General features: G+C 48.0%; 1 protein-coding gene across 2 annotated transcripts; it reads left to right on the top strand.

Annotated features, from left to right (window-relative positions):
• The first annotated feature begins 638 nt into the window (after positions 1-638).
• rcan1b (regulator of calcineurin 1b) lies at positions 639-15734 on the top strand. Of its 2 annotated transcripts, XM_075478132.1 has the most exons (5): positions 639-889; positions 972-1120; positions 11223-11396; positions 11944-12103; positions 14150-15734. In XM_075478132.1, exons 2-5 carry the CDS (start codon positions 1001-1003, stop codon positions 14332-14334), a joined length of 639 nt encoding a protein of 212 aa, XP_075334247.1. In that variant the 5' UTR covers positions 639-889; positions 972-1000; the 3' UTR covers positions 14335-15734. The 2 variants fall into 2 exon arrangements, with proteins under 2 accessions (XP_075334247.1, XP_075334248.1); XM_075478133.1 differs by lacking the exons at positions 639-889; positions 972-1120 and adding an exon at positions 8583-9162.
• Positions 15735-17836: the final 2102 nt, after the last annotated feature.

The following is a 17836-nucleotide window of genomic DNA, read 5'->3' as shown; positions in this document are numbered from 1 at the left end:
CTTAGGCACAGCCTTTTCTGGCCACAACCAGTAGCAACCCGAGGGAGGCGGGTTGACCAGGCCATTTCGAATCGTATTCGTTATGGTCTTGGTCAGACCAGAATCTCGAAGAGATTTGAAAGTCTATGTTAATCAGGCTAGTCAGATAGATGAGTATGCCGTTTTCAAGTATGTAGTATGTAGTAGGCGGTTTCGAACACAGCCATAGATATACTCTGCCAGATATTCAGTTAAAAAGCAGCAAGCTGCCATTGTAAAAATTGTAATTTTATTTAGTTGTTCTTCTTTGTGAAGGGAGGTGGGTGGGGGGAATATGAGATCTCTTATCTCAGCAGTCTGGTAGAATTGTTAGTCATACCATATGCTGTAGGTGTGGGACTGCTTGAACAACATGCTCTGTATAATTTTTGTTTATAAGATGAAAAATTCCAAAATAAAGTGTTTAAAAAAATAAAGCAGCTAGCTGTTCATATTCAGCATGTTTTCTTTTCTTTATTATAGCTAAAGTAGAGGACACCGGGAGTTGTACAGTTCAGTAAGATGGAGAATCAGAGCAGCAGTACCGGAGTGTGACAGCAGGGGGCAGCGGTGTACCGGGCGGTGCCTGCTCTGCTGGAGAAGGAAGAGAAGAAGAAGAAGCTGCTGATCAGCTGACGTCACCTCCTTTATCCTCTGCTGTGCTAACAGATCTTGTGAGCCGTGTTTGTGCTCCATGTCAGGGAACATTGGTCCGTGTGAGCTGCAGGGTCAGTGCTGAGCTGCGGCGGCCGGCCTGTGTGAGCCTCAGCGCGGCTGCTCCGTCCGACAGCTCCCGCTCCGCTGGTTTTTCACACGGCTCCTCAGTTCCTCAGCCCCGGCCTGGCATGAAGTAGCTCCTCCGGCTCTGCGGGTAAGTACCAGGGGAGGTGACATGTGAAGAGCTTCGCTGGGAAAGGTGGTTGTTCCTCATGTGTGTGGATGTTTTAATCCAGGAAAGAGCTGAAAGCGACCGACCGACGCGATGCAGCAGGCGGGGAGCGGCGCGGAGGGGGAGGCCACGGTGGATGTGAAGTTCACCGACCTGCCCAACGCGCTGATCGCCTGCAAAGCCCCGGAGGATCTGTTCGAGGGCGTCCTGAAGGTTGGTTCCCTTTGTTCTGGGGGGGGTTAACTCCAGCAGAGAGGGGTTTACAGCAGCAGGTGGAGGTGGGCTTCAGGGTGACACACAGGGGTTAGGATGGAGCTTCCTGTCTGAGCTCAGAGGCTGCACCATGAAGCCTGAAATAAGCCTATCATTATCAGGACTATTCATCAGGGTTATCCACAGGTTTGAGTCTTTCTTCCTCTCCTCTGCTTCCATCCTCACTGAGCTGCATTCCTGCAGATAAACTCAGAGCATCCCTGGGAATAAAAAGCTTCTGACAGAATAACCCAGCTGGGCCTGTTGAAATGGTTCAAACCTGCAGGTGATGGTTGGTGTTGGACCCTGTTGGACTGCTTTAGTGTTCAGGGGCTTCAGTAACTCTGCAGATCATCTGGTTTAATGTCCCCACAGTCCCCACAGAGTTTGTTCTCTTGACTTTAGTCCTGTGAGTGTTGCTCCATGTTTGAGTTTCCCTCCTGCAGCTTGTGTTGGCCACAGCTGGGATGCTCCATGTTTGAGTTTCCCTCCTGCAGCTTGTGTTGGCCACAGCTGGGATGCACCATGTTTGAGTTTCCCTCCTGCAGCTTGTGTTGGCCACAGCTGGGATGCACCATGTTTGAGTTTCCCTCCTGCAGCTTGTGTTGGCCACAGCTGGGATGCACCATGTTTGAGTTTCCCTCCTGCAGCTTGTGTTGGCCACAGCTGGGATGCTCCATGTTTGAGTTTCCCTCCTGCAGCTTGTGTTGGCCACAGCTGGGATGCTCCATGTTTGAGTTTCCCTCCTGCAGCTTGTGTTGGCCACAGCTGGGATGCTCCATGTTTGAGTTTCCCTCCTGCAGCTTGTGTTGGCCACAGCTGGGATGCTCCATGTTTGAGTTTCCCTCCTGCAGCTTGTGTTGGCCACAGCTGGGATGCTCCATGTTTGAGTTTCCCTCCTGCAGCTTGTGTTGGCCACAGCTGGGATGCTCCATGTTTGAGTTTCCCTCCTGCAGCTTGTGTTGGCCACAGCTGGGATGCTCCATGTTTGAGTTTCCCTCCTGCAGCTTGTGTTGGCCACAGCTGGGATGCTCCATGTTTGAGTTTCCCTCCTGCAGCTTGTGTTGGCCACAGCTGGGATGCTCCATGTTTGAGTTTCCCTCCTGCAGCTTGTGTTGGCCACAGCTGGGATGCTCCATGTTTGAGTTTCCCTCCTGAAGCTTCCAGTGAGGACAAGCTGGAGGAAAGCCCACAGTCTTTTTTTTTTTTTCCTCATTAGTTATTCATTTAAAGATGCTTGTACTTAGACTGTTACTGCTCAGGTAATCCGGCTCCGGCAGCAGGTTTTTATGGAGCATTTCCAGTTTAGTAATGAGCCTCTGAAGTGAAAATTAGTGGAAGTAACGAGTCATTGGGAAGTGATGCTGGTAATTTAGCTCATTTGCTGGGTTGCAGCCTTAGGGTTAGGGTTCCTGTGGATAATGGTTAATGTTCTTGTGGATAAGGGTTAGGGTTCCTGTGGACTAGGGTTAGGGTTCCTGTGGATAAGGGTTAGGGTTCATGTTTATTAGGGTTAGGGTGCCTGTGGACTAGGGTTAGGGTGCCTGTTTGTTAGGGATCCTGTGGATAAGGGTTAGGGTTCCTGTGGATAATGGTTAGGGCTCCTGTGGATAAGGGTTAGGGATCCTGTTTATTAGGGTTAGGGTTCCTGTTGATTAGGGTTCCTGTGGATTAGGGTTAGGGTTCCTGTGGATAAGGGTTAGGGTTCCTGTGGATAAGGGTTAGGGTTCCTGTGCAGTGTTTCCCGCAGGAAATTGCTTAGTCAAGGTGGTGAGTTGTCGGCCGGGAGGGGTGTGGTACTTGGAATGGGACGGGGGCTGTTAGAGCAATAACTGAGCTGTTTAAGAGCTGTAACACTTTTTTATTTACATTATTAACTATTTACATTAACAACCAGTAGGTGTCGCAATTCAATGTTATCAATGCTGTCTTTTAATGTCTGAGCCTGGCAAAGCATTAATAATTCGGTTTAAAAAAAAAATGTTTTTTTTTTTTTTTTTTTGGGAACATTGGTAAGGCGGCAGTGCGAGTTTGCCAAGGTGGCCGCCTTAACTATAATGCGCTGCGGGAAACACTGCTTTGGATAAGGGTTAGGGTTCCTGTGGATAGGGGTTAGGGTTTCTGTGGATAGGGGTTAGGGTTTCTGTGGATAAGGGTTAGGGTTCCTGTGGATAAGGGTTAGGGTTGCTGTTGATTAGGGTTCCTGTGGATAAGGGTTAGGGTTCCTGTGGATAGGGGTTAGGGTTTCTGTGGATAAGGGTTAGGGTTTCTGTGGATAAGGGTTAGGGTTGCTGTTTATTAGGGTTCCTGTGGATAAGGGTTAGGGTTCCTGTGGATAAGGGTTAGGTTTCCTGTGGATAGGGGTTAGGGTTTCTGTGGATAAGGGTTAGGGTTGCTGTTTATTAGGGTTCCTGTGGATAAGGGTTAGGGTTCCTGTGGATAAGGGTTAGGGTGCCTGTGGACTAGGGTTAGGGTGCCTGTTTATTAGCGTTAGGGGTCCTGTGGATAAGGGTTAGGGTTTCTGTTGATAAGGGTTAGGGATCCTGTGGATAAGGGTTAGGGTTCCTGTTGATTAGGGTTCCTGTGGATAAGGGTTAGGGTTCCTGTTGATTAGGGTTCCTGTGGATAAGGGTTAGGGTTCCTGTTGATTAGGGTTCCTGTGGATAAGGGTTAGGGTTCCTGTGGATAGGGGTTAGGGTTCCTGTTTATTAGGGTTAGGGTTCCTGTTTATTAGGGTTAGGGTTCCTGTTGATTAGGGTTCCTGTGGATAAGGGTTAGGGTTCTTGTGGATAGGGGTTAGGGTTCCTGTTTATTAGGGTTAGGGTTCCTGTTTATTAGGGTTAGGGTTCCTGTGGATTAGGGTTAGGGTTCCTGTGGATTGGGGTTAGGGTTCCTGTGGATAAGGGTTAGGGTTCCTGTTGATTACGGTTCCTGTGGATAAGGGTTAGGGTTCCTGTGGATAAGGGTTAGGGTTCCTGTGCAGTGTTTCCCGCAGGAAATTGCTTAGTCAAGGTTGTGAGTTGTCGGCCGGGAGGGGTGTGGTACTTGGAATGGGACGGGGGCTGTTAGAGCAATAACTGAGCTGTTTAAGAGCTGTAACACTTTTTTATTTACATTATTAACTATTTACATTAACAACCAGTAGGTGTCGCAATTCAATGTTATCAATGCTGTCTTTTAATGTTTGGGCCTGGCAAAGCATTAATACTTTGGTTTAAAAAAAAAAAAAAAAATTTTTTTTTTTTTTGGGAACGTTGGTAAGGCGGCAGTGCGAGTTTGCTAAGGTGGTCGCCTTAACTATAATGCGCTGCGGGAAACACTGCTGTGGATAAGGGTTAGGGTTCCTGTGGATAGGGGTTAGGGTTTCTGTGGATAAGGGTTAGGGTTGCTGTTGATTAGGGTTCCTGTGGATAAGGGTTAGGGTGCCTGTGGACTAGGGTTAGGGTGCCTGTTTATTAGGGTTAGGGGTCCTGTGGATAAGGGTTAGGGTTCCTGTGGATTAGGGTTAGGGTTCCTGTTGGTTAGGGTTCCTGTTGATAGGGTTAGGGTTCCTGTTATTAGGGTTAGGGTTCCTGTTATTAGGGTTAGGGTTCCTGTGGATTAGGGTTAGGGTTCCTGTGGATAATGGTTAGGGTTCCTGTGGATAAGGGTTCTTGTGGATAAGGGTTAGGGTTCCTTTTGATAAGGGTTAGGGATCCTGTGGATAAGGGTTAGGGTTCCTGTTGATTAGGGTTCCTGTGGATAAGGGTTAGGGTCCCTGTTGATTAGGGTTCCTGTTTATTAGGGTTAGGGTTCCTGTGGATAATGGTTAGGGTTCCTGTGGATAATGGTTAGGGTTCCTGTTTATTAGGGTTAGGGTTCCTGTTGATAAGGGTTAGGGTTCCTTTTGATAAGGGTTAGGGTTCCTGTTGATAAGGGTTAGGGTTCCTGTTGATAAGGGTTAGGGTTCCTTTTGATAAGGGTTAGGGTTCCTGTTGATTAGGGTTCCTGTGGATAAGGGTTAGGGTTCCTGTTTATTAGGTTTAGGGTGCCTGTGGACTAGGGTTAGGGTGCCTGTTTATTAGGGTTAGGGGTCCTGTGGATAAGGGTTAGGGGTCCTGTGGATAAGGTTTAGGGTTCCTGTTGATTAGGGTTAGGGTTCCTGTTGATAAGGGTTAGGGTTCCTGTGGATAATGGTTAGGGTTCCTGTGGATAATGGTTAGGGTTCCTGTTTATTAGGGTTAGGGTTCCTGTTGATAAGGGTTAGGGTTCCTTTTGATAAGGGTTAGGGTTCCTGTTGATAAGGGTTAGGGTTCCTGTTGATAAGGGTTAGGGTTCCTGTTGATAAGGGTTAGGGTTCCTGTTTATTAGGGTTAGGGTTCCTTTTGATAAGGGTTAGGGTTCTTGTTTATTAGGGTTAGGGTTCCTGTTTATTAGGGTTAGGGTTCCTGTTGATAAGGGTTAGGGTTCCTGTTTATTAGGGTTAGGGTTCCTGTTGATAAGGGTTAGGGTTCCTTTTGATAAGGGTTAGGGTTCCTGTTGATAAGGGTTAGGGTTCCTGTTGATAAGGGTTAGGGTTCCTGTTGATAAGGGTTAGGGTTCCTGTTGATAAGGGTTAGGGTTCCTTTTGATAAGGGTTAGGGTTCCTGTTTATTAGGGTTAGGGTTCCTGTTTTATTAGGGTTAGGGTTCCTTTTGATAAGGGTTAGGGTTCCTGTTGATAAGGGTTAGGGTTCCTGTTTATTAGGGTTAGGGTTCCTGTTGATAAGGGTTAGGGTTCCTGTTTATTAGGGTTAGGGTTTCTGTTGATAAGGGTTAGGGTTCCTGTTTATTAGGGTTAGGGTTCCTTTTGATAAGGGTTAGGGTTCTTGTTTATTAGGGTTAGGGTTCCTGTTTATTAGGGTTAGGGTTCCTGTTGATAAGTCATCTGTGTCAGCCTTCAGGTGGACTCTTATGTAGAAATATTCAGGAGTTTCCTGTTCCCTGTTGAGGAGCAGCACTGAAACTGGCTGCTGAAAAGTGCAGCTCTATCTCTATCTATTTATTGCTGACCCTGTGGGTCATGTGATGCAGCAGCCTTTCCAAAGTCTAAGCTGCTGTAGCTCCTTCCACATTACTCTGCACAGGGAGAGTTTTTGCTTCAATGCTAACGAGGTTAGGGCAGCAGGCAGTTTGCAGTGCAAAGAGTGTTCAGGAATCGGAGACCACCTGGAGCCCCTTCAGTTTACCTGTTGGTCAGTTTACCTGTCAGGTTACCTGAGGGTCCTACAGAAGCTCATCCCCATTTTTCAGCAGGGAAAGGACATCTTTATGGGACTGACTCTGGTCTCAAATATTTGCTGATGGACTCTTTAACAGACGGTTGAGGGTCCTCTCTGATGTCTCCCCAGGGCTGTGCTCTTTCACCACTTTTTTCAACGTATACACCAAGGATTGCTGCAGCCAGTATCCACAGCATCACCTTTTACAACATCGCTCTGTGGTCCTGTCCCTCCTCAGAGGGGGTGTCCCGGATCACTGGTCGGTGGTCTGGGATTCATTGGCCGGTGGTCTGGGATTCATTGGCTGGTGGTCTGGGATTCATTGGCTAGTGGTCTGGGATTCATTGGCCGGTGGCCTGGGATTCATTGGCCGGGGGTCTGGGATTCATTGGCCGGGGGTCTGGGATTCATTGGCCGGTGGTCTGGGATTCATTGGCCGGTGGTCTGGGATTCATTGGCCGGTGTTCTGGGATTCATTGGCTCGTTGTCTGGGATTCATTGGCCTGTTGTGCTGTACTGGTCAGCAGCTGAGGATGAACGCAGCCCTGCATTGTGCACATCTTCCTGTGTGTGTGCTCGGCTGGTTTTCTTGTGAGGGAATGGAAACATGGGAAGATGAAACCCAAACATAAAGATGGAAAAAGTGCAGGGCTGCTTTCTGCTCACATACACCACAGTTGCTGCTGTCGGCTGGAGATGATTCGCACCGACACACTCTTAGAGAATTGTTTTCCATCAGACCTTCCACACACATTTTCACACAACCGTGTTGGTCATCCTCTCGCTGTGCTTTCACACTGTACTCAGGTGGAGGGTCAGTGTAATCCTTTATTACGTTGGAGCTCTGTTGGAGCTGCTCAGTGTGACCTCATTGTTGGAAAAAGACTTATTTCTGGACTTTTGGGCATTTATTTGGAATCTCTCTGATCCAAGCCCCCGTCCTGAGCGTGCACGAGGCGACTGTGGAGAGAAAAAAAACCCTTTGAACAGGAAGAAACCTCTGGCAGAACCAGGAAGGGCAGCCATCCGCCTGGACCAGCTAGGGGCTGAGAGGACAGGAAAGGGGGGACAACAAGCACCGTAACACCAGGCCAGGGATACCTGCTGAGAGAGAGAAACACAAGTTAATGGCTGTGTTCGCAACGCACTTCCGGTTATTTTCACAAAATAAAATACCCGTTTCCTTTTATCATAAGGAAAGCCATTACGATACAATTGGTGCTTTTGTTTTGAAAACAGGAAGTGAACCTACCCTCGTTGTAGGTAGCTTGAAACTGCCGTTTTGACAGGAAATGACGATCGGCGACATCACGTTACGTTGCATCTTGGGTAGTTTGAGTATGAGTAGTAACCTCATGATGCATACCCAACATTTCGGAGAATCTAGTATGCATCCAGGAACTTCTCGCTTACTCAAACTCGCAAACTAACTCCTAAGTATGCGGTTTTGAACACAGCCAATGACAACAATGTGTCACATGTACATGGAGAGGAAAGAGAACAGAGGGAGGAGAGGTGCATCATGGGAGTTCCCCCAGCAGTCTGGGCCTATAGCAACAGAACTATGGGATGTTTCAGGCTCACCTGAGCCATCCCTAACTATAAAGAAAGTGTTACACACACCTGGCCTGTCTGTCTGAAGGTGATTGGGTGGGTTTGTTGTCTGTAAAATGGGCAGCAAAGCACATTCACCCCATTAATTCTCTCCCACAAAGCACCAGTGTAAGCAGTGATTGTGTTTTTCCAGCTGCACACACCTCCTTCCACTTCCAGCTGTCTATTAATACCCATAAAAGCGTGTTATCAGAGCGCATACTTTCCATCAGGACCCCCTCCCACCCTCTGCTTTGCATCCCTTCATGTGTCGGCTCTGCATTCCTGCAGCAACTCTTCTTCTTCTTCTTCTTCTTCTTCTTCTTCTTCTTCTGCTCTCAGCTGCTGCCCTGGTTTTTACGGAGCAGATGAGTGGCTCGCAGTGAGGTCATTATTTTCCTCTCCCCGTCTGCGCACACACCCATTGTCCTTGTTTCTGAGCGATTAGTCAGCTCTGGGAGGTGTGTCCGAGGAAGGAAAAGGAAAGAAGCAGAGAAAAGCAGCTGGCCCGCCTCCCGGCGCAGCCCATTGGCTGCAGGGGATGACACCAGGAAGAGGGTGGGAGGGGACTGGGGCTCATGCGTCATCGGCTGGCAGGAGCTCATTTAAGTGGCTGTGGACGGAGGGAGAGAGCCGACTGACGTTTTCTGCTCTCCACACCCAAATCTGTGGAAAATTCCTTCAGTTTGCAGAGCCGCCTGGACGGGAAGCAGCCGAACTGAGGGCTCAGACGGAAGCAGCAGCGCTGGATGTTATTATATCCTTCAGGCTCGGATGGTGTAACCTTGAAATGAGGGTTGGGGGGTCTTTGAACCGTAGTATGGTGGACCTCATCCCTGAGAGGACAAAAGAGGAGGTGCAGCGCTGGAAATAAAGCTGGCCTGTTTCCAGATTGGAAGCATCTGGGACTCTCTGCTCGACGGTCACCCTGGGGAAGGCAACGGTCCTCCGACTCCCCCCTTCCTCTTCCTCCCCATCTTCACCCTTACTGTCCTCGCCACCCTTGAAGCCCGTCTCGGGCTCTCGTCGGGCCCTGACCTCGCTCATCGGGTGGAAGAGGTTTCAGCTGCCTGGACTGCCAGTCATGCACATCAAGACCACCAAGTGTAACCGCTTTTGTCTGGTTGCCTCGGTGACCAACCAGGAAGTGTTCTGCTGTCCTGAGGCGCAGGTAAGGCAGCGAGTTCCGGTTGGTTTCAGATTCATCTTTTGTACTGTTGCAGCTTATGTGTCTGCATGCCGCCTTCAGGTGTTAGACCCCCAACCTCACATGGTGCAGCGCCATCAGAGATGTCCCATTGGTCCAGAACTCATCCTTCAGGTGTTAGACCCCCGACCTCACATGGCGCAGGGCCATCAGAGATGTCCCATTGGTCCAGAACTCATCCTTCAGGTGTTAGACCCCCAACCTCACATGGTGCAGCGCCATCAGAGATGTCCCATTGGTCCAGAACTCATCCTTCAGGTGTTAGACCCCCGACCTCACATGGCGCAGGGCCATCAGAGATGTCCCATTGGTCCAGAACTCATCCTTCAGGTGTTAGACCCCCAACCTCACATGGTGCAGCGCCATCAGAGATGTCCCATTGGTCCAGAACTCGTCCTTCAGGTGTTAGACCCCCGACCTCACATGGCGCAGGGCCATCAGAGATGTCCCATTGGTCCAGAACTCATCCTTCAGGTGTTAGACCCCCGACCTCACATGGCGCAGGGCCATCAGAGATGTCCCATTGGTCCAGAACTCATCCTGCAGTGTGTCTGGTTGGCTGTGGAGTTTGTTTCTGCTGCATTTAAAAGGATCTTCAATGAAATGTTGTGCATTAAGAAGTTTTTTCCGTCGCACTGAGACATTGCTCTGAACTTCTGTGTGGGTGTACACATGGAAACATGGAAAAAGTGTTTTTAATGACTGTGTGACATCAGCTGCTCTGACACCGAGTTACTTTTTCAGCAGTTCAATTCAATTTTATGTAAAGAACGCTGAATCCCAGCAAATGTCATCTCTAACACTTCAAAGTATGCAGTGTGTGAAATGTTGTTTCATTTGGGCCCTTATGGGAGCAAGACAAAACTATAACTATTACTGAACTACAGTATAAGATAAGCACTACCATGTTGACCACATTCAGTGTCATACAATCATAATGACTTCAAATCAAGTCAAGACTGGGCCTATAGCAGCTTAACTATGGGATGTTTCAGGGTCACCTGAGCCATCCCTAACTATAAGCTTTATCAAAAAGGAAAGTTTTAAGCCTGGTCTTAAAAGTGGAAAGGGTGTCTGCTTCCTGAAGCCAAACTGGCAGCTGGTTCCACAGAGAGGGGCCTGATAACTGAAGGCTCTGCCTCCCAAACTGGCAGCTTATTCCACAATAGAGGGGCCTGATAACTGAAGGCTCTGCCTCCCATTCTACTTTTAGAAACTCTGGGAACCTCAAGTAAACCTGCAGTTTGGGAACGAAGTGCTCTGTTAGGAAAATATCTTACAATCAGATCTTTAAGATATGATGGAGCTCGGTCATTAAGACCTTTATATGTAAGGAGAAGAATCTTAAATTCTATTCTGAATTTAACAGGGAGCCAAAGAAGAGAAGCTAAAACTGGAGAAATATGATCTCTGCTGTTAGTTCTCATCAGAACTCTGGCAGTCCTAGAAACCTATTTTATATGAACTGTCTGCACTGAAGGTCTTAACCAGTTCAGTTGATTGAATGAAACAAGTCAGCTGTGCTGCTGCAGGGTTGGAACAAAAACCTGCAGCAGCACCGGCCCTTTCAAGGATCAGTTTGAGACCCCTGATCTAGAGTAACTATATAACCAGACAATTTCTCCCTGAAGCGCTCAGGTCCAAAGATAACGACTTCAGCTTTGTCTGAATTTAGAAGCAGACAGTTCTGAGTCATCCAGGTCTTTATGTCTTTAAGACATGCTTGTAGTCTGACCAACCTATTGGGTTCATCTGGTTTTATAGATAAGTACAACTGAGTATCATCAGCATAGCAATGGAAAGTTATGCCATGCTGTCTAATAATGTTACCTAATGGAAGCATGTATAAAGTGAAAAGAATCGGTCCAAGCACAGAACCCTGGGGAACTCCATGACTTACTCTGGTGTGTGAGGAAAATTCTTCATTTACAAGAACAAACTGAAATCTATCAGATAAATATGATTTAAACCAGCCTAATGCAGTCATCAACACTTCATCCTCCCATCTCCCTCTTTATTTTCAGGCCAGCTTTGAGTCCCTGTTCCGTTCCTTCGACCCACAAGTGCAGTTCCAGTACTTCAAGTCCTTCCGGCGGGTCAGGATCAGCTTCAGTGATGCTCTGGCTGCAGCCGAGGCGAGACTCCGACTGCACAAGACTGACTTCAATGGCAGAGAGATGAGACTCTACTTTGCTCAGGTAATGTCACATTTCCCTCTGCCTTCCTGTTTGATGTTCACTGTCAGATGGAGCTGTTTGCTCACAGGCTGCTGTCCATATATGGAGCCCCAAAGGGTGTCATGTTTCCTGTTAAACAGCAGCGGCAGTCTGGTTTGGGTAAACTACAACGAAGCCCATTGGGTTTTTTTTAGCGGATAATTCACCAACAAGGTGATTCAGAGTGCTTCACAAGGAACAGCGAAGCGTTCAAACCAGATTTCAAGTTATAAAAAAAGCCACAGTAGATGAACAGAACAACAGGAAGCTGCTGCAGGAAATGAACTCTTTGATGGCAGCATCACCTCTCCAGTCGAGCGCAGCTGTGCACACAGCTGTCTGGAAATATTAGCTGATGTGTGAGCTGTAAGCTGCCTGTTAGCTGCCTGTTAGCTGCCTACCCTTCTTGAATGAATAATTTCACCAAAGACTGGTTCATTTGTACATTTTACACAATCTGCTGATGTTATTTACTCGATAAGATTTCTTTAGTATCCTCTCACATCTGTCCTGCTGTTCTCTCCTGCAGTCCGTCCACATAGGGAGTCCTCGACTGGAGCCCCCCAAGCCAGATAAGCAGTTCCTCATCTCCCCCCCTGCGTCTCCTCCAGTTGGCTGGGAGCAGTCTCAGGACCCAACACCAGTCATCAACTACGACCTGCTGTGTGCCATTTCCAAACTAGGACCAGGTACATATCACAGTCGAAGCCCTGGTTTCTATGCCAGAAGAGGCCTATTAGGAGCCGGGGTCAGGCCAGCAGCATAGCATAGCACGATATGCAAGACTACGGCTGCTCAGGAAGGCGTCTTGAGTCTATGCACCAAGTTTGGCATCGATACATCAATGCATCGCAGAGATACGGCCTAACGTCCTGTTTGCGCATTGGCGTAGACTTTGGCTGCCACGGGCAAACGGAAGCGAAATGAAAAAATTCAAGTCCCATGGAGATCGTACAATCTGCGTGGCCTGAAATGCTTTTTGAAGGTTTTTGACAAAATTCAAAATGGCGGAAAATCCAATATGGCACAGATGATGTCATGCGTTACGATGACCTTGTCTGCATCCAGGGATTCCAACGGTACCTCATTTGTGAAATTTGGACCAAGGGGTCTAAAAATGCCTTTTGGCTGTATGTAGCGCCCCCTAAAGGCCAAACATCACCAAATTTCTTGGGCCTCTTAAAGATGTGGTCATGGGCGTGTGTTAGGAGTTTGACGTCATTACATCAAACGGTTGCCAAGATAGGGCCTCACTTCCTGTTTGGCGGCGTCTCCACCGAGTTTAATTAGATTTTATGGAAAAACAGAAGCCTAATTAAACACGATAACCACACAATAACTTTTGTGCCGCTTGGTCTGAAGAGTCTATGTGCCAAAATTGAACAATCTGTGTGACCTGAAATGCTTTTTGAAGGTTTTTGATCAAATTCAAAATGGCGGAAATCTAATTCGACGGAAAATTACGTCATCGGGTTGGACTCAAAGATTCAAATGATGCGCCCTTTGTGAAATTTGGACCAAGGAGTCCAAAGTTGTGCAGCTGAATGCACTTTGAACTTTGACGTGTTTGTGGCGCTAGAGAGTACACTGTTGGGGCATGAGAATTCTTGAGGTTGACTTTGTTACGGTGCTGAATACATGTGCCAAATTTCACAACTTTTTACCATAGCGTTCTAGGGGCTGCCATAGACTTCAATTGCAGCAGAAACGGATCAATAATAATAGGAAAAGCTATTAACACAATGGGTGCCTTCGCTGCTGGGCCCCCAATAATAGGAAAAGGTACTAACACAATGGGTGCCTTTGCAGCTTCGCTGCTGGGCCCCCAATAATAGGAAAAGCTACTAACACAATGGGTGCCTTTACAGCTTTGCTGCTGGGCCCCCAATAATAGGAAAAGCTACTAACACAATGGGTGCCTTCGCTGCTGGGCCCCCAATAATAGGAAAAGCTACTAACACAATGGGTGCCTTCGCTGCTGGGCCCCCAATAATAGGAAAAGCTACTAACACAATGGGTGCCTTTACAGCTTTGCTGCTGAGCCCCCAAATGGCTTGACAGTTTCTCCCTGAAGCGCTCAGGTCCAAAGATAACGACTTCAGTTTTGTCTGAATTTAGAAGCAGACAGTTCTGAGTCATCCAGGTCTTTATGTCTTTAAGACATGCTTGTAGTCTGACCAACCCATTGGGTTCATAGGACTCATTCAGCGTGGCTACAGATGAGGCGAGCCACAGTTACAGCTCGGCTCGGCCGTTTAACTGGACCGCCATCCTCGTTCCAGAGTACATGTGCGGAAGATGAATTGAGTGATTAACTGAAGTATGTCTGTGAGAAAAGGGTAAAGGCATCCTGCTGCCTGTAACCTCCTCTGTGGGAGTTCCTGGTCCATGTGAGTCCAGCTGAATTCTCTGCTCAGACGCCGTCTTTGAGCTGCTTTAACGCTGATTCTGTGGTTCTAAAATCAGGATTTTATTAGCGCAGAGCGACCGTCTGGAGATGCTTTCAGTCAGCTGACTGTCTCAATGGGCTGATTTTCAGTCCCAGTTTCTGACAGAAGAAACCGGTCTGGTTTGAGAAGCTGGATTTCTGTCAGGTTTCATTGGGACTAACATGTTTATATGAATGTATTTACAGTCATTGCTGGTCCATAAGAGCGTCTGCATGGCTCCCAGCAGGGGGGTTCCAGACATCTGAAATGTTAACGTGACGTCCTTCCTCTCTGTGTGACCTCTAGGGGAAAAGTACGAGATCCACACCGCCACGCCCACCACCCCAAGTGTGGTCGTCCACGTGTGCGACGATGTGCACGGCCCCGGCCCGGCTCCCGGCGACAGCGACCAGGACGACGAGCCCCGCCCCCTGCGGCCTAAGATCATCCAGACCCGTCGCCCTGACTACACGCCTGGAGTGGAGCAGTGAGCAGGAGGACGGGGAGGCGCGGTGCGACGGCTGACACGTTTCATCCTGAAGTGATCGTCTCTCAGAGATGGTTTGGGACTTTGAGAGGGCGCCTGGAGGCGCTGCGGCGCCCCCTGATGGGCATTTTCATAAGATGGGACGCTGCATTCATTTCCTGTGGGAAAGACTTGGTTTAGTGGTCAGACGGTGAACGTAGTGTGAATGTAGGAAATCCTGTGAGCTATGTTTGGACGAAGATTCTGAGATTTAGCCAAAAGCTGCCGGGGTTTGATGGTGAAGCTGTTCGGGCAGAAGCTATTGGAATCGTTGCTTCATTCCCATATGACATGAATGCAGCATCGCTCCTGAGAGTTTGGCTCTGAACAGACCGAGGAAACTCCCACTGAATAATGTTAGACATAACTCTGCGACTGTTGGTGTGTGTAAGGGTGCTACATATACATGTATGTCAGTGAGCTGTGGAGCGCAGGCCTCAACTAGCCTCAGCTAACTTCAGCTAGCCTCAGCTAACCTCAGCCACGCAGATCCGACCTCCTTCAGGGTTGGATGTGCAGCATTGGAGCTGGGTTAGGGTTAGGGCTGTGGGGAGACCAGTGAGTGAAACCATGGCTGGTTAGGGTTAGGGCTGTGGGGATAGGGTAGGGTTAGGGTTAGGGCTGTGGGGAGACCAGTGAGTGAAACCATGACTAGGTAGGGTTAGGGTGAAGGCTGTGGGGTTAGGTTAGGGTTAGGGCTGTGGGGATAGGGTAGGGTTAGGGTTAGGGCTGTGGGGTTAGGTTAGGGTTAGGGCTGTGGGGAGACCAGTGAGTAAAACCATGGCTGGTTAGGGTTAGGGCTGTGGGGATAGGGTAGGGTTAGGGTTAGGGCTGTGGGGAGACCAGTGAGTAAAACCATGACTGGGCGGAACCTGTGAGTGCCTGCAGCTCAGTCCTCCTGTGTTCACATCTGACTTGTACAATGTTTGTGTGCGTGTTAACTGTCTGCTTCTGTAGTAAGATGCTATGTATTCATTCAGCTTTTTAAAGATGTGTGCAGTGCTGGAGTTTAGTACTTGGGTGGGACTCCGCTGCAGCCACTAACCCTGTACTGTGCAGCTCAGTCCCAACACGACCGCCCCCACAGAACTGGAGCTAATCTGTCTTTGTGGGATCAGGCTTATATCTGAATGGGTGTGTAATCTTCACACTGTTGTACATCCTGTAAATGTGCTGCTTACTGTAAAGAGCTTGTCACCGTGAGTGGTTCCATGCTGAGTTTTCAGTCGCCATGGGAACCATCAAACATGTCCACGTCATATGATTGGAGTGTTTTAGCAACTTTTTTTCACTCTTGGTGAATTTATTTACAAAAAAAAGCTGTTTCTGTTATTGATTACCACTTAATAAATCTGTGACCCTCTACATTTCTCTGTCTTTGTGTGTTAAATATGTATGTATGTAAGGACTCCTGTCAACAGTTTGATGTTAGCTCATGTGGACTGGATTTACTCCAGACAAATGGGCTACCCGACTCTTCTTAAAACCTCTTAAAACCCAGCAGCTAACATCAACACGGAGCAGAATACACAAAGCCATTGTTGGTCAATAATGTTTCTTCATACTTCCATACCAGCCAGGCAATATTGACTGAGACAGCTGATGGGTAGTAATATTTGGTTCCAAAGCTCAAGTCAAAGAGCCTACAGTGATTGCAGTGGGAAAGTGTTGCTGTTTCCCTCCTCTGAAAAGGCCACAGCTCCCCCTGCTGTTTATGGAGAAAAGTGAGAAGACAGAGGTGGAAAGATCGGGGCTCCGTCAGCAGTAATGAGGGCGCTGCTCCGGTCCGTCGTGGTGAAGAGGGAACTGAAGAAAAAAAGAAATTCAACCTCATGTTAAACTCAACCTTTCCTCATGTTAAACTCAACCTCGGCCAAAGACTTTCCTCATGTTAAACTCAACCTCGGCCAAAGACTTTCCTCGTGTTAAACTCAACCTCGGCCAAAGACTTTCCTCGTGTTAATCTCAACCTCGGCCAAAGACCTTCCTCGTGTTAAACTCAACCTCGGCCAAAGACCTTCCTCGTGTTAATCTCAACCTCGGCCAAAGACCTTCCTCGTGTTAAACTCAACCTCGGCCAAAGACCTTCCTCGTGTTAAACTCAACCTCGGCCAAAGACTTTCCTCGTGTTAAACTCTACCTCGGCCAAAGACTTTCCTCGTGTTAAACTCAACCTCGGCCAAAGACTTTCCTCGTGTTAAACTCAACCTCGGCCAAAGACTTTCCTCGTGTTAAACTCTACCTCGGCCAAAGACTTTCCTCGTGTTAAACTCAACCTCGGCCAAAGACTTTCCTCGTGTTAAACTCAACCTCGGCCAAAGACTTTCCTCGTGTTAAGCTCAACCTCGGCCAAAGACTTTCCTCGTGTTAAACTCTACCTCGGCCAAAGACTTTCCTCATGTTAAACTCAACCTCGGCCAAAGACTTTCCTCATGTTAAACTCAACCTCGGCCAAAGACTTTCCTCATGTTAAACTCAACCTCGGCCAAAGACTTTCCTCATGTTAAACTCAACCTCGGCCAAAGACTTTCCTCATGTTAAACTCAACCTCGGCCAAAGACTTTCCTCATGTTAAACTCAACCTCGGCCAAAGACTTTCCTCATGTTAAACTCAACCTCGGCCAAAGACTTTCCTCATGTTAAACTCAACCTCGGCCAAAGACTTTCCTCATGTTAAACTCAACCTCGGCCAAAGACTTTCCTCATGTTAAACTCAACCTCGGCCAAAGACTTTCCTCATGTTAAACTCAACCTCGGCCAAAGACTTTCCTCATGTTAAGCTCAACCTCGGCCAAAGACTTTCCTCATGTTAAACTCAACCTCGGCCAAAGACTTTCCTCATGTTAAACTCAACCTCTGCCAAAGACTTTCCTCATGTTAAACTCAACCTCGGCCAAAGACTTTCCTCATGTTAAACTCAACCTCAGCCAAAGACTTTCCTCATGTTAAACTCAACCTCAGCCAAAGACTTTCCTCGTGTTAAACTCTACCTCGGCCAAAGACTTTCCTCGTGTTAAACTCAACCTCGGCCAAAGACTTTCCTCGTGTTAAACTCAACCTCGGCCAAAGACTTTCCTCGTGTTAAACTCTACCTCGGCCAAAGACTTTCCTCGTGTTAAACTCAACCTCGGCCAAAGACTTTCCTCGTGTTAAACTCAACCTCGGCCAAAGACTTTCCTCGTGTTAAGCTCAACCTCGGCCAAAGACTTTCCTCGTGTTAAACTCTACCTCGGCCAAAGACTTTCCTCATGTTAAACTCAACCTCGGCCAAAGACTTTCCTCATGTTAAACTCAACCTCGGCCAAAGACTTTCCTCATGTTAAACTCAACCTCGGCCAAAGACTTTCCTCATGTTAAACTCAACCTCGGCCAAAGACTTTCCTCATGTTAAACTCAACCTCGGCCAAAGACTTTCCTCATGTTAAACTCAACCTCGGCCAAAGACTTTCCTCATGTTAAACTCAACC

The sequence above is a fragment of the Odontesthes bonariensis genome, chromosome 11 (assembly GCF_027942865.1).
Source record: "Odontesthes bonariensis isolate fOdoBon6 chromosome 11, fOdoBon6.hap1, whole genome shotgun sequence".
NCBI lineage: Eukaryota > Metazoa > Chordata > Actinopteri > Atheriniformes > Atherinopsidae > Odontesthes > Odontesthes bonariensis.
Note: the sequence above shows the minus strand (reverse complement) of the source record. Positions and strands in the feature narration are given on the sequence as shown.